General features: G+C 39.0%; 2 protein-coding genes and 1 pseudogene across 3 annotated transcripts; all 3 read left to right on the top strand.

The window, feature by feature from the left end:
• The first annotated feature begins 593 nt into the window (after positions 1–593).
• Positions 594–1,968, top strand: LOC143598519 (trans-resveratrol di-O-methyltransferase-like). Its single transcript, XM_077076720.1, has 2 exons — positions 594–1,423; positions 1,568–1,968. Exons 1-2 carry the CDS (start codon positions 632–634, stop codon positions 1,868–1,870), a joined length of 1,095 nt encoding a protein of 364 aa, XP_076932835.1. The 5' UTR covers positions 594–631; the 3' UTR covers positions 1,871–1,968.
• A 2,770-nt stretch (positions 1,969–4,738) lies between these two features.
• Positions 4,739–5,257, top strand: LOC143598518 (uncharacterized). The gene has a single exon (XM_077076719.1). It carries the CDS (start codon positions 4,739–4,741, stop codon positions 5,255–5,257), a length of 519 nt encoding a protein of 172 aa, XP_076932834.1.
• Positions 5,258–13,934: 8,677 nt separating this feature from the next.
• LOC143598517 (trans-resveratrol di-O-methyltransferase pseudogene) lies at positions 13,935–15,496 on the top strand (annotated as a pseudogene). The gene is made up of 2 exons (XR_013147122.1): positions 13,935–15,070; positions 15,178–15,496. The product of XR_013147122.1 is annotated as a trans-resveratrol di-O-methyltransferase pseudogene (transcript).
• Positions 15,497–15,969: the final 473 nt, after the last annotated feature.

The following is a 15,969-nucleotide window of genomic DNA, read 5'->3' as shown; positions in this document are numbered from 1 at the left end:
ATTCATATTGATAGAGAAAAAGAAAATAATAAAAATTAAGTAAAAAAGGTAAAAAAAATTGTATTTGATAAGTTTAAGAAGGGAATATAACAAATAAAAATCTTAGAATAACCGTACGTTTAACGATACCCTTACATAAAACGTGTGTATTTTCTCGGTGGATAAAGTTTAGAATAGGTTGTTCCATTATATCAAGATTACTTTTTTTTTTCAACAATAAACTCATAGACAAATCTACACTTAATTATTTGTCTACAACTAAAGAAACACCATGCATATCAAAGCACACCTAATACCATTTTAATGAAATATTAAATTATTTTTAACTACTTTAAAATATATTTTCTAGTTTTGTTACCGATTTTGTTAATTATTTTAAGTTATCTTTTAAAAATATATGATCTTTCGGTACTATCACCACTATGAAAACCAATTAAATATAAATTGCGGGTTGAACGTACGTGATTCTCTGATCCTGAATTGATATGGAGGTTCATAAGACCACGTGAAATATGGCAAGCTTAAAATAAAAATAAGTGAATATAAAAATCATCTCTCTTCACATGTTTTCCTATATATTAACAAGGTTGTATGTTCCTAACATATCACATAATCTCTTAGATACAAAGATATGGCAACACAAAATGGTGAGATATGTAAAGATGAGTTACTTCATTCTCAAGCTCACATATGGAACCATCTATTTAGCTTTATAAAATCCTTGTCACTTAAATGCGCAATTCAGCTACAAATACCTGATATCATCAATCACCATGGTTCACCAATGTTGCTTTCCGAGTTAGTGGAAGCCCTTGGTATAAACAAGGAGAGAACTCCTTTTGTCTATCGACTTATGCGCATCCTTGTTCACTCTGGTTTCTTTGTGAAACAAAGTGTACCCACCACTCACGGAGGCAATAGTGAGGTGCGAGGAGAAGGCTATTTGCTCACTTCTGCTTCTCGATTGCTTTTAAAAGAAGAGCCATTAAGTGTTAGACCCTTTTTGCTAGCCATGTTGGATCCAATGATGGTGGATCCATGGCAACAATTGGACAAATGGTTCCAGAACGACGATGTCACCCCCATTCACACAACCCATGGGAAGATGTTATGGGAACTTGCGGGCCAAGAGCCGAATCTTAATCAGTTCTTCAATGAAGGCATGGCGAGTGATGCAAGGCTTGTTACAAGTGTGGTTCTTGAACATTGTGGGGCTGTTTTTGATGGGTTGGATTCCATTGTTGATGTTGGGGGTGGTACCGGGACCGTTGCCCAAGCTATTGCCAAAGCCTTTCCCAATATTATGTGCATTTGTTTTGATCTTCCGCATGTAATTCATGGTTTGGTTGGTAGTAAAAACTTGAGTTATGTTGGTGGAGACATGTTTGAAGCCATTCCAAAGGCTCAGGCAGTTTTGCTTAAGGTATTCTCAATATTTCCTGTTTTTAATGTAATCATATATTAGTTTATTTTCGAAAGTTTATTTCAATCTTTTTTTAACAAAAAGTTTTGATGATTATTTATTGTGAAATTAAGTTGATTTATCTTTCATTCTATGAAAAAATAGTGGATTTTACATGATTGGAGTGACGAAGAATGCATGAAGATTCTGAAGCAATGCAGAGAAGCAATTCCAAGCAAGGAAAATGGAGGAAAGTTAATCATCATAGACATGATCGTGAAGGTTCATGAAGGAGAGAATGATTTGCTTGAGACTCAACTTTTCTTTGACATGCTTATGATGACTTTGGTGACCGGAAGAGAGAGGAACGAAGAAGAATGGGCAAAACTCTTCCTTGATGCAGGCTTTACCGGTTACAAGATAACCCCAATTTTGGGGTTAAGATCTCTCATCGAAGTTTATCCATAGTTTGGTTACATTACTTGCAACATAACATATATAATTGCTGTGATCGAATCTACAAAAATATGAAACTTCTTAGCATGTTCGATTGTTTGCGGCTATATTGTATCTATGTTGTTTTTCATCATGTCTCATCATGTTGAAATATATGTATGCTTCAATTCCATATCAAATAAATGTTATATAATTTTCTCTAATAATTGGTTAACTTATTTATTTTGTAACTCAGTTAAATATTTCTTTATTTCGTTTGTTGCTAATTTAGTTGTTCATTTGTGCATATGAGCTATAAACAATAAATGGACAAAATGGCAATCGGCTTGTATGCTGATGGGCTTGTAGCTGTTGGACCAAAGAAAACTTTGTGGGTCTCAGGCCCAGATTCTTTTATAACCTGGCTTTGTATTTGTTAATAAAAGAGTGAACGCAAGATATTTTTTGAGGGATTTTAAGACATATTTTCATTCTCTTGCAATGTTTTAAAAACCGATATTTTACACACTGAGTTTGGTTCAAAATGATACAACCGGTTGAATTGGGATGCACGCGGTTCAACCGGGTTAAATAAATTACCTTGTAATTCCATTAAAATACACTTCAACATAAAAAATAACCAAAAGTACATTATTAAACATCACACATGAACAATGATCGAGTCAAATAGAAAGTTTGTACTTTGTATACAAAATCAATTACAAAAGATGTCAAAAAAACCAATCTTGGATTTATAGAATACAAAATTTTTTGATTAGCGAATCATCATTATTTGTGTTCTAAGGTAAATAGAACACCTAATGCATGTGACAACATAAAGACAACAATGAACAAAATTTCTAACCTACATATTAACACTGAGAAAGTTAAAATGGAAAAGTTTCATGAAACTATGTGAATTTAAAGTTTAACCACAACCACCACAGGATCATAAGAGTTATCAGGTTGAGCAACTCTATCGAGGCTAGGTATGAGCGATCAACAACCGATTGAGCAACTCTATCTATAGCTGTTAATGCTCCTAGGTCAGCATTGCCAAACTCACATTTTGAATTTAGAGGGCAAACAGATATATAAAAGTCTAGAATGGTGCTAAGAAAGAAGGATAAATTTATAAATATGCAAATTTAAGATAGGCATACAATTTTCAACAATTATGAGTGTGGAGGTCTCAATAAGACAACTTCAGCACAAGCATGCTTCCTATATAGCTATGATTTTAATGGTAAATACTTCATCTAAAGAAACTAATTAATAGCAGCCTAATTATATTATCAGATGGTAAAACAAATCTGCAAAATGCACGATACAAGATTGTAAATTATGCATGGACCAGTCTCGACATAAAATATCATCCTCATAGGGTATGTACGTAGCATATATTTACATATATCTTTTTTTACGACAAATGTTATCCTGCTATTTTACACTAATAATATACATTACTCTCGTTGCGCACTTTAAACCAGCTTGAAACCTCTTATCAAGTGGGCTAGCTTCACGTTGAAAACATCTGCATTTGTGTAAACAAGTTATTTACCATGTTGACCGATTGGAAAAATTGTAACCAATTAAAATATTCTTTATCCTAAGTATTTCCTTTTGATTTCTTCAAGAAAAGATGATCAATATAGTTAAAATTTTTGTTGTTTGATTTTTTGAGAAAATGGCAATGCCCCGTGAACTAATTTATTTAACTAATAACTATTTTCAAGCTTTTTACAAAACTGCCATTAAAGAATTAACCTGTACCATAGATTAACAAAATCAAAGGCCTTTATTAGTTTAATTTTCTTAGTTTTCTTTAAAAGGAAGGTTAGGCAACCAAACCGAAGACGGTGAAGCAAACAAACGCCACTAATTAATGCATGAAGATTAGGAAAAAAAAGTGTAGTGGTGAAGAAGAGCAATCAAGCAAGCAAAAGAGTTAGACAACCAAACAGAAGACGGTATCTATGTGAATGATTGAGAAGAATAAACGTCAATTTGTGTGATTCATTGAGAAAGGAAGAAACAACGTTAATCTATGTGATTTGTTGAGAGAGGAAGAATCAACGTCAATGTGTGTGATTCGTTGAAAAATGAATAAACAACGTTAATCTGATCGTATATGTGTGAGTGATCAGAAAAAGACGATATGTGTGACGCCAAGAAGGTTTCGTGTGAACCAAAAAGAAGAAAACTAATATGAGGAGGTGGTTTTACGTGCTTCTTCGACAGGTTGTCTTCCGGCTAAAATTCCCTTCACCTATTTGGGTTTACCGGTTGGTTCGAGTATGAAAAGGGTTGAAGATTGGAAGGTTATCATAGATAAATTCAAAACTCGTCTTTCCGTTTGGAAGTCGAATTTATTATCTATTGGAGCTAGAGCTCTTTTAAACACTTCGGTCCTTGGAGCCTTGGGAATTTATTTCTTTTCCCTATTCGTTGTGCCTCCAAGTGTTTTGAAGGTTTTGGAAAGAATTCGGTCTCGGTTCTTTTGGGGTTTTAAAAATGACGAAAGAAAAATTCATTGGGTGTCTTGGAAACAAGTGTTGGCATCTAAAGAGAAAGGAGGTATCGAGATTGGTTCCTTGGAGGCATTTAACAAGGCTCTTTTACAAAAGTGGCGTTGGAGGTTTGTTTCAGATAGCAATTGTGTGTGGGTTAAGTTGATCAAAGCCATATATGGAGTTGAAATGAATCCTAACTATCATGAAAATAGTGGGTTAGGGTCGGGTGTGTGGTCGTCTATGTGTAACTCATTTAATAAACTACACGATTTAGAAGTAATTCATCTTTCGGCTGTTCAAAAAAAGATAGGAAATGGTCAAGAAACTAGATTTTGGTTAAACTGTTGGGGGACAAGTAGTACGTTGGCGGTCAAATATCCTCGCCTTTATGCGTTGGAAATGGACAATCAATGTTTTGTTAATCAAAGGGCAGACGGTGGTTCTTGGAATTGGAGAAGAGAGATTAGAGGGGGGGAGAGAAAGTGAACAATTTGATAATTTGATGGTGGAGTTAGGACATGTAAGTTTAACGGATTCTCAAGATAGATGGATTTGGAGTTTTGGGGATATGACAGACTTCACGGTTAAGGGTGTAAGGAAGGTTATTGATGACTTTATTCTTCCTTCGTGGGCTCGAAAGACAATATGGTTCAAATTTCTTCCTAGAAAAGTTAATATTTGTGCTTGGAGGGTGTTACTTAAGAGACTTCCTATGAGAGTCAATCTGGTGAGTAAGGGTATAGACATTCCGAGTTCTTTATGTCCTATCTGTAATGATCATGAGGAGTCTATTGACCATGTTTTCGGTATGTGCTCGGTGGCTAATCGGATTTGGGGTCTTGTTGCTTCTTGGCTTGGCCTACCGTTGTCTTCCTCTTTGGCTCCGATTGAGCTGATGTCTTGGTAGGACACTTTAAGAGTCCAAACTCATAAGAAAGATATGATCGGGATGATTATATTTGTCACTTGGTGGATTATTTAGAGATTCAGAAATGACTTGGTATTTGAGAAGAATCGGCATAACAAAGAAACGATATTTGATGAAATTTTAAATTTCTCGTTCTTATGGTATAGTAGCAGAAATCGTAAATGTAATATTTCTAGGATCGAGTGGCTTAAGAACACTCTATTGTATTTGTAATGTTTTATGTTTTTTTGTTCTAGCTACTTGCTAGGACTGTTTTTATTTATTTATATAAAATACCGCCTTTTCAAAAAAAAAAAATAGAGCGTTGTAGCTCGAAGGAAAAAAGAAGTTGTGATTGCTTGAGTTTTGGACGACAAAACTGCTAAGAAAAGAGAGGGGAGCCATCACAAGGGAAAGGAAGAAAAGATGGCAGAAAATAATGTATGAAGAATATTCATGATGGGTTTGATGGCAGTCTGATGTCTAAGACCCATTGCTATGGGGCGCCCTTTGGGGGATTTTCTGGGTTGTGGGCGCCGAACACCGACATGGGGTGCGGACCAACCAAGGGCGCCGGTGGATTACGCAATGCAACGGTCGGCGCGGTGAGTGAATTTGTGTGGGGCCCCTCCCCTTCAACGGCTCTTTTGACCGTTATATATATATATATATATATATATATATATATATCAATCACTCAAACTAAACTATTTTCAATCTCTACAAACTTTATATAATTTTCTCCAAAAAATGTCTTCCGATTCATCTTCGACACCTGACTTCTACCCTGATCCCGACGTTATTTTAAACTCGGATTCAGGGGATGAAGTAATATTTAGTGCTATTCTAGATGCTGCCCGAGTCTTAGTCGAGCATTGCGAAAGCTCACAACCGCAAACAAGACGTCCTCATCGACAACAGGATCGTGTCGGTGCTCATGAACGGTTGATGCATGATTATTTTTCGCCGGACGCGACTTTTGATTCGGAACAATTCTGGCGGCGTTTTCGGATGAGTCGCCAACTTTTTTTTACGAATTGTTGGTGATTTAGAACGCGATTATGCTTTTTTCTAACTACGGGATGACGCGAGAGGTAAACCGGGTTTTTCTCCATTGCATAAATGCACGACGGCGATTCGTCAAGTCGATTACGGGACCGCGAGCGACGCTATGGAAGAGTATTTACAAATGTCGGAGACAGTGGCTCGTGAAGCCCTTCACACGTTCTGCGAATGTGAGTATTATCATTTTTAATATGTATTTATAAATCCTCTCATTTTAAATGCAAAATTAATAAACTGACCTTAAAAATTAATATTAGGTATTCCTCAACTATATCATAAAAAATATTTAAGGAAGCCGACTCAAACCGACATACAAAAAAAATACAAGGTGCATGAACAGAGGCACAGTTTTCCTGGGATGCTTGGTCTTGATTGCACACATTGGGCATGGGGAAGCATGCCCAATTGCTTGGCAATGTCAATATCATCGGGGTGATCATGATGGACCAACAATTATCCTTGAGGCTGCTGCATCATTTGATCTTTGGATATGGCATGCGTTTTTTGGGATGCCCGGTGCAAACAATGATATAGCTGTGATAAATGCGTCTCCTCTTATTGACCGTCTCGTAAATGGGGTTGGACCCGGCACCTCATTTTCCACGAATGGTGTTGACTACGAATACGGATATTATTTAGTCGACAGCATTTATCCGGACTGGGCCACGTTGGTTCAGAGCTTTACGTGCCCGACTGATGATAAACAAAAATATTACAAGAAAAACACGAGCGACCAGAAAGGACATCGAAAGGGCATTCAGGGTATTAAAGAGACGTTGGTCTATAGTTAGACGTCCGACTCGTATTCAGCAAATGGATAGTTTAAGAAATGTAATGTACACTTGTATTATCTTGCATAATATGATACTTGAGGACACGGGTAGAGTAATATGTCAAGGCGAGTACAACGATGCGCCGTATCCGATGACTAAACGAAGATGAGAGATTTGCTATTTTATTAAGAACTCGAAAAAAGGAAACGAATTTCAGTCTTCGAGCGGATTTTGTTGAACAAATTTGGAGAAACAAACAAGAAAACGACGACGACGACTAAAAATAGTTGATTTTTTAATGTATATCTTTTTAATTTTAATTTAGTTTGTATTTGATAATTATTGTATTTAATAAATTTGTTGGTTATTAAATTAAAAAGATATATAAAAATTAAGGGCTTCGAAGCCCTCTCACCATAGAGGGGCATCTTTGGGGTGGGGCTTTGAAGCCCCCCAGTGCCCACGTGGCGCTGACGTGACACTGGGGAGGGGCTTCGAAGTCCCTCACCATAGAGATGGTCTAAGTGACCACACAAGTTGTTCAAAACAACAAGAGAAGCAAGTACCAAGTATTATGGTTCTACATGAAAATTTCTAGAAGTAATGACAGTTACAGGTTGGGGTTGTAGAATGCACTCACCTTTGAGTATGGCTTCTTGAACGTACTTCTCACCTTTGGCATACATCGGTTCGGAGACCACCGGCTCCGGACGAAGGCCAGTAGGGAACAAAAAATTGTTACACGTCCGATCCAAAAAGGGGCCATCTCTCGGATCAATCGGACGACGTACCATCATCCCCCCTTCTTGGTCCAATAAAGTGTTGAAGGCGAAACCTTCACCTACACAAATAAATAAATAAGTTAGAAATTATTCATACATTAAGAAAAAGACAGAGATAATAAACAAACTCACTCTTATCGGTGTTCTCGTAATATGGTTCCAATTTAGGAAATGGCCACAATCGGCTCATCCTCGCACTCACCATTGCTCCCTCGTGAATGGGACGCATGGGAGTTGGGGTCGAAGTCAGTGTCTTAAACCACGACAGACCTTCATGAGCGGAGGTAGGAACCACAGGCATGGGAGCTTCCGCCTTGCGTTTCGTCATCGAGAAAGGAATAACATCCTCTCAGATCCAGAAAAACTTTGGCTTCCAACCATGAAGGCTACGAATCCACTCCGTGCCTATGGTCCTCTTCTCGATGGATGCAAAGCTGTACAATCCATCGGGAGGGTCATTTTATAGAAAACGGCAAACATGCCAACAGAGGGCTCAAGGTTGTGAGCTTGACAACAGAATTCAAAATGTCGAACCCTCAGCATCCCAAAGGGATGGATCTGTGAGAGATGAATCCCATAAGTCGTCAAGATTGATTGTACAAACTTCGTCACCGGAATCCGGAAGTTTCCTGTCGTAAAATGGTCTACGTATACAACCATTTTCTTCGGAGGAGGACTAGTAGCAATGGAACCACTAGCCGGATGTTTTGGCTCCCATTCGGTAGCCAACCCATATACGTGAACAACGTCATTAAAATCTTCTTCTTTAAGGGCTACGACAACTTCGTTGATAGCAGGAGCACCTTTCTTTTCTTTAGCCATTTAAGTAGAAGAAGATGAAGAAATCTCAGAAAGTATTGTAAAGTCTTAAGTGTTTGGAAGAAAGGAAATCTGAAAATGATAAAAGTTAAATGGAAATCACAAATGGTATATTTATACCCATCGCAATTAATGCGATCCATAAAGTGCCAGAGGAGAGAGAAACCGCGGACCACCAGATGACTGACACGTCAGGCGGGAAATTCAAGATAGTGCAAACAGACTGTCAACGACGTCATACACGTCTTGTCAGTTGTCCTCAAGAAGTTTCTCTCTCCGCCACGTCAACATAGTTATCCAAATTTTCAAACACTCTAAAAACGTTGTAAATTTCAAAAATATCTTCTAAAGATATTTTCGTCAAACAAGTAGAATATTCACAAAAAAGACAAAAAGCTCTTTCTCATTAATTATCTGGAAAATAATTACAGAAGGAGAAAGAACAATTGCAAATTACAAAAAACATCTAAACTATTTTAAGGGACCGAAGCCGTTTGGTCTTCCGGAGCCTTCAAGGATGTGTCTTCCGAAGAATCATCCTCAGATTCTTCACCAAGATAGTTCTTCAAATGTTGTACGCCGTCATCGGCGGAAGCAAGCTCCGGAAGCATATCTTGTAAAGGGAAGACCAAAGCATCATGCTCTTTAACCCATTTAGCACGATCTTGTTTGACGTCTAAACCATGGAGCGGATGATCCTTAAATGTGCGGTTGCTTTGAGCATAATTCATTCCTTCATGAAAACCCATTACACGTCCAAGTGAAGAAGAAGCAGCCATCAGATTGGCAAAACTGTCATTAAGCTCCTTACTTCCCTTGATATGGCGGACGACCTGTCGGGGTAAAAATATAAGTTTTCATTAACAAAAATGAGGATTAAGCAATGAGCGTCAAAGTATAACTTACAGCATCAACCTCTCGAGTGAGGAACCACTGACGGTCCCGCTCCGCGCGTTCAGCTCGCACTTGAGAAGCTTGAGACTCCGTGGCCTTTTCCTCATAAGCCCGCAAGAGGGAGTCATAAGCAGTTTGAATCTCAATAGCACTTTTGTCTTTAAGCTCAGTTTGCTCCCTCTGCAACTTTAATTCCGCCTCAAGCTCTTGGATTCGAGCGCCCTGAAGGGTCACTTGATTTTCTAAAGCCGAGTTTGCTTCTTGAGCCCGGGCTTAATCATCTCTCTCTTTTTGAGCCTTTGCCCGAGCAGCTTCAAGAACGGAATTTTGCCTTTCACAAGCTTCTTTCCATCGGCGGGCAGCGTCAGCATCGCGATCTTGCTCACTCTTAAGAGCATTCTCCGCGTCGGCTTGCTTCCATTTAGCAGTCTGGGCAACAATACGATATTCCTCAGCTTCTTTCCTTGCAGATTCAGCGACCCGACGAGCTTCTCCCACCTTCCCGCCTAAAGTGCGCCACTCACTTAAGACCTCCTGGCTACCAGCCAAGGCATTAGCCAGATGATAAGCAATGTTCGTATGAAGGTCGTGGCGGGAAAGGTCACGTTGATACGTCATCTCAGCAGGTGGCGCACAATGCTCAACAAAATTCATACAGGTTCTAGGATTAGAAAACCGGGACCCGTTAGTAATGTCCCATGGAGGGACAAACAGATCATGTTTATCACCCAGGTTCGTATCTCCGTAATAACGGGAGCCTGAAGGTTTAAGACGGGCCGGGGTGGAGAAAGGCTGTTGTGGAGGAGGTCGAGAAGGAAACTCCTCGGTCCTGGAATCCTCCTCATTCACAACAGGATTGTCTTGCTGATCTCCCATAACACTCCCAGTCAGAAAAAGATAATCGAAGCGAGTATCAGATTCAGACTGGTTGATGGGTCCTTCCGCTGAAACATCAATAGGAGGAGTCGGCATCCTCTCTTCCACGACAATCTCAATTAAAGGAGAAGTTGCACGACCCTTCATATCAGCATCACTAGGTAGAGCGGATGGTTCATCTTCCGCCCCTCCCCTGGAGGAGGAGGTGATTGTTTCTCAGTTTGTGGAGTTAATGTAGGCATCTTTTCTGATATGTTTTCACTAAAGATTAACGGATCTGCATAAAAATTTATACTCAGCCAAACACTCTTTAAAAAAAAGTGTATAATAAAAATATATAGACACAATACTTAAAGGTTAACACACACCTTCGACAGTATCAATGCGGTCGGCAAGGCTGTACTGCGGCTTCTTCGGACGGTGAATTTTTCGTTTTTTCTTCGACGGTCCCGCCAAAGTATCCACAGCCTTCATACCTGTTCGACCCGCTTGAGAAGCTAAGAAAGCTCTCTTTTTCTCCAATTCTGCCAATAAAGATGAGACAGAGGAAAGTTCAGAAGCATCCTCATCAGAGTCTCCCTCCTCTTCAGAAACAGAAAACGTAGAAGCATCGCCATCATCATCGCTTGACGATAAGATGACAATCATTCCGTTGGGAGTAATGGCAGTAACTGGAGGAGGGTTTAGAACGTACGCACTTGTTTCAAAAGTGGCATCCGAAATTACAGGTTCAGTTCGAACCTTCTTCGGAAAAAGAAATTGGGGCTTGGTTTTTTCAAGAATGGGTTGATCTCCCGCCTCGCGGGCGCTTTTACGAACACAACCCATGTCCTCAAAAAGAGCATTAAACATAGAACTTCGACCTGAAAAAGATAGAAACTTAATCATAAAAATATTCAAGGAAGAGAAGAGACAACAAAAAACAACTTACGCTCATTCAGATATGCAAAAATGGGTTCCATAAACGCCGTTGGCCACAACCGACTCATGCCTGCCCACACTAAAGCTTATTCTGGCAAAGCACGCATGGGTGATGGTTCCATGGTAAGAACACGATACCACTCATGACCTTCATGAGCAGCTGTGACAACGTCCGGAAGGGCAGAATTCACAGGGCGACGAAACATGGTCAAAGGTACCACATCCTCAGATATCCAAAAAAATTTGCTACGCCAGTCTGTGGACAGTTTTTCAACTTCATACCCAATGCTCCTGTCGAAATTCCTTGGCAGGTATACCAGCCATTACGGTTAGCGAGACGGTAAAAAACCGGAAATCGATCAAAATGGGGCACCATGTCACGAGCTATACATACAAATTTGTAGTGACGAATTCTCATCATAGCACGCGGATGTAGTTGAGATAGATGGATTCCATAACCAGTCAAAACCCTTTCGAAAAATTTTGTTATAGGAAAACGGAAATTCCCATAAACAAAATAATCAGCATACACAGCCATTTTCCCAGGCGGTGGGAAACTGGCGATAAAACCAGGGGAAGGAAACTTCGGTCCCACTCAGGTGGAATATCATAGGTTTCCAGTAATTTTTCATACTCCAAGTAATCCCATGAAACTTCTATTTCATCAACTTCAGTCTGAACGTTCGACATTATAATAGAATTTAATAAGATAGAAGAAAGATATATGAAAAGTTCAGAGAAACTACGAAAATAATCAGAAGAAAAGAGTGATAAAACTTCGAATAGATGGAGTCTCTCCGTATTTATACCCATCGCAATTAATGTGATGGGATATGAACAGTAGAGAGAGAAAATCATCGCCCAATCAGTGACTGCCACGTCACGCGGGAAATTCAAAAAAGAGAAAAAGTTGCACAGTCGGGTACAGTGACAACCGTAAAAAACGTTCCATCATCTGTTCACGGGCCTGCGAGTAGTCAACTTGTCCTTTTTTCATGATTATCCATACCAACAGAAGATATTTTCTACCTAATTCAAAAATCCCCAACACACGTTAAGTCCAGAATTTCACCCGCATAAAGACTTCACACGAAAGAAACACTAGACTGGGGGGACTTATAGAGGTAGGATACCAAAAAGACCCAAATACCCTTAAGTACAACCCACGGGTCATAGAGGAACCTCTAATAGGCCACACGCGGGACATTTGGATCACCCGCATATCACGATAGAGGAAGAACGTCCTCATAACACGCGCGGAAGCATCCTGGCACCCTCAAAAGCCATCCACAGGGCAAGACATCTGTCCGCCTAAACAACTGGAAAACAATGCCAGCGGGACAGTTGTCGCCAATTAACTACTCTCTAGAAGAAGGTTCACGATTCTTACTTGGGGAATACGTGACATATCAACCAATGAACAAAGGACACCTGGCCAGGTTGTTATAACCGTGCACATGGCCAGGGTGCAATCCGTTCTATCATCGGGCGACACGCGTCCAGGTTGTTATACCCATGCACATGGGACGTATAGCTCAACCTATCTTAAGAGGACACGCGTCCAGGCTGTTAGAAAAGACCTTCTAGAAGAGGGACAGCTGGTCCAATCACCTTCCTACATCCTTCGGCTATAAATACCTTGTCAAACGGTATGAGGTATTCATTCACTCACCTACATTCTGACTACACTTAGTCTATTTACTTCAGTACTTTATCCTCGACGAAGGTTATTGATTCTCACGCCGGAGGGTGGTTACAGGAAGACCCCCCCTCTTGTCCTTCCTGTAACGAGACTCATGGTGTCTGTTTTGCAGGTTCTAGTCATTGGACTTTGGGAAATTATACTCATATCTTGGTAGCGGTTATCGTATTTTACCCTGTGGACTCATTAGACCAGGACCCATCTCTGGGGATTGGATCCGTGTTTCTTCATATTCCTAGGTGGAACTCATTAGGTTTAAGGGGATGAATAAATGATTAATCGTAATAGTTCGCAAGTAAAAGAGCTGAATGGTTAAACCGAGAAAGAAGAGGGTAAAATATATATTTATGGGAAGAGATCAATCAAAAGAAAGAGAAGAAAAGAGATAATGATAATATTTGTAGAGCTAATTGTTAGAGTTAGAGATAGAGTTTATTTATTAATTGTTTGAGTATTATTAATAATTAATTTTTGAGTAGGAAAGATTTATATAAATAGAGGTTCAGAGTTATTGTAATTTGTGTGCCTTTTGTTCTTGATAATATTGAAAGAGTCGTGGCGAGTTACCACAAAAATATCGGTTTTGTTCAAGTTGCTCGATTTAGTTAAGTTCAACAAGCGTACGCCACCTAAGTATACCCATCAGCAAAAGGTCATCCACGCCGCAATCGTATACAACGCCTGTGATCTAGCCCACCACAAATTCTAGGGGAAATTCATCGCCCGAAGGCCCACGGTGGTAAAACCCCTGGCTCGCGCACCACATTTTGTCACGAACAAAATATACAAATTTGAGTGAATATTAAAATGAACGTTATTAACGGAAATAAACTAATGTTAACGAACAAACGTGTACAAACGAAAGTAAACGAACGAGTCATGTGTCCATGTTTGTTCTTTTAATTAAATAAACAAAATCCATGTCCAGTAGAGAAAAATAAAATCCATGTGTCCATGCGTTCGTTTATTAAACGAACAAACATAAATCAACTTGTCGTTGAACGATTTATTGAATGTTCGGTTTAGACAAAAGGTAAAAAGCACATAACGGAGATTCGTTTGAAAAATACCCTTTCTTGTGGGCCGCATTGCAAAGAGCAAGTCCGCCACAATCATATCTCTTCAGAGCTTGCTTTCTATATATTGACAAGGTCATTATGTTCACATGCCAAATTGTCTGTGAGATGGCAATGCAAAATAGTGTGTTATCCAAAGATCAGTTACTTCATTCTCAAGCTCACATATGGAACCATATTTTAAGCTTTATAAAATCCATGTCACTTAATTGTGCAATTCAGCTAGAGATACCCGATATCATCCATCACCATGGTTCACCAATGTTGCTTTCTGAGTTAGTTGAAGCCCTTGCCTTAAACCAGGAAAGAACTCCTTTTAATTTATTTATCGGTTTATGCGCATCCTTGTTCACTCTGGTTTCTTTGTGAAACAAAGTATATCCACCACACCCGAAGGCAGTGACGAGGAGGGAGGAGAAGGCTATTTGCTAGCCCCTGCTTCTCGATTGCTTCTAAAGGAAGAGCCATTAAGCGTTAGGCCCCTTTTGCTAGCTGCGATGGATCCAATGATCTTAGATCCATTTCAAGACATGGGCAAATGGTTCAAAAACGATGATGTCACCCCATTTTACACAACCCACGGGAGAATGTTTAGGGATATGGCAAATAAAGAGCCAAAGCTTAATCAGCTCTTCAATGAAGCTATGGCTAGTGATTCACGGCTTGTTACAAGTGTCATTCTTAAACATTGTAAGGGCATTTTTGAAGGGTTAGATTCCCTTGTTGATGTTGGTGGTGGTGCTGGGATTGTTTCCGAAGCTGTTGCCAAAGAATTTCCCAATATTAGGTGCATCTGTTTTGATCTTCCTCATGTAGTTAATGGTTTGGTTGGGAGTAAGAACTCGAGTTATGTTGGTGGAGACATGTTTGATGCTATTCCTAATGCTGATGCGGTTTTGCTTAAGGTATCCTATTTTGATTATTACATGTAACTAATAGTTTATTTTTTGAAAACTTATTCAATCATAAAGTTTTGATGATTATTTATGTTTTCTTTTGTGAAAAAAAAAAGATGATTTTACATGATTGGAGTGATGAAGAATGCATGAAGATACTGAAGCGATGCAGGGACACGATTCCAAGCAAGGAAAATGGAGGAAAGTTAATCATAATAGACATGGTTGTGAAGGTCCATGAATTTGCTCGAGACTCAACTTCTCTCTGATATGCTTATGATGACTTTGGCCGTTGGAAAAGAAAGGAGCGAAGAAGACTGGGCAAAGCTCTTCCTAAATGTTGGCTTTAGCGATTTCAAAATAAACCATATTTTGGGGTTAAAATCTCTCATCAAAGTTTATCCTTATCTTTCTATAAAATATGAAACTCCTTAGAATGTTCGATCTTGTTTGTGGTTCTTTTGTATCAATGTTCTTGAAATTTGGCAACCGGCATCTTCTTACACGCTTTGAAAGTATATCTACCCCAAAAGACTTTATCTTGCAAGTAACCATATTCACTTGCAATAATTAACTTTTCATTGAACTGTAAATCAGGAAAATACCTTAGTTCTCATAACTTGTTTTATATTGGCCGGAAAAGTATATTACATTAACACTCGCGAAATAAGTATTCTAAACTAGTGATGAAATTATACATTTTTTTGAGTAAAGTAATGTCAAACAAAGATCTTCCCATATGTGTCAATAGATTTATAAAAACTCTCATACATTTGCAAAAGTGGAACTTGACGCTCTGTGTGAGTGCGACTGTGTCCTCATAAACAATGTTTCAAGACATCTTACACTATAAGAAATTCAATTTGATATGACGGACTTGATAGCAATGACACATGTCGTACACATAG

Source organism: Bidens hawaiensis, unplaced genomic scaffold (assembly GCF_021521415.1).
Source record: "Bidens hawaiensis isolate Kalapana, Puna unplaced genomic scaffold, B.hawaiensis_p1.1 tig00050481_1, whole genome shotgun sequence".
Lineage (NCBI taxonomy): Eukaryota > Viridiplantae > Streptophyta > Magnoliopsida > Asterales > Asteraceae > Bidens > Bidens hawaiensis.
This window is presented reverse-complemented; position numbering and strand designations above follow the sequence as displayed.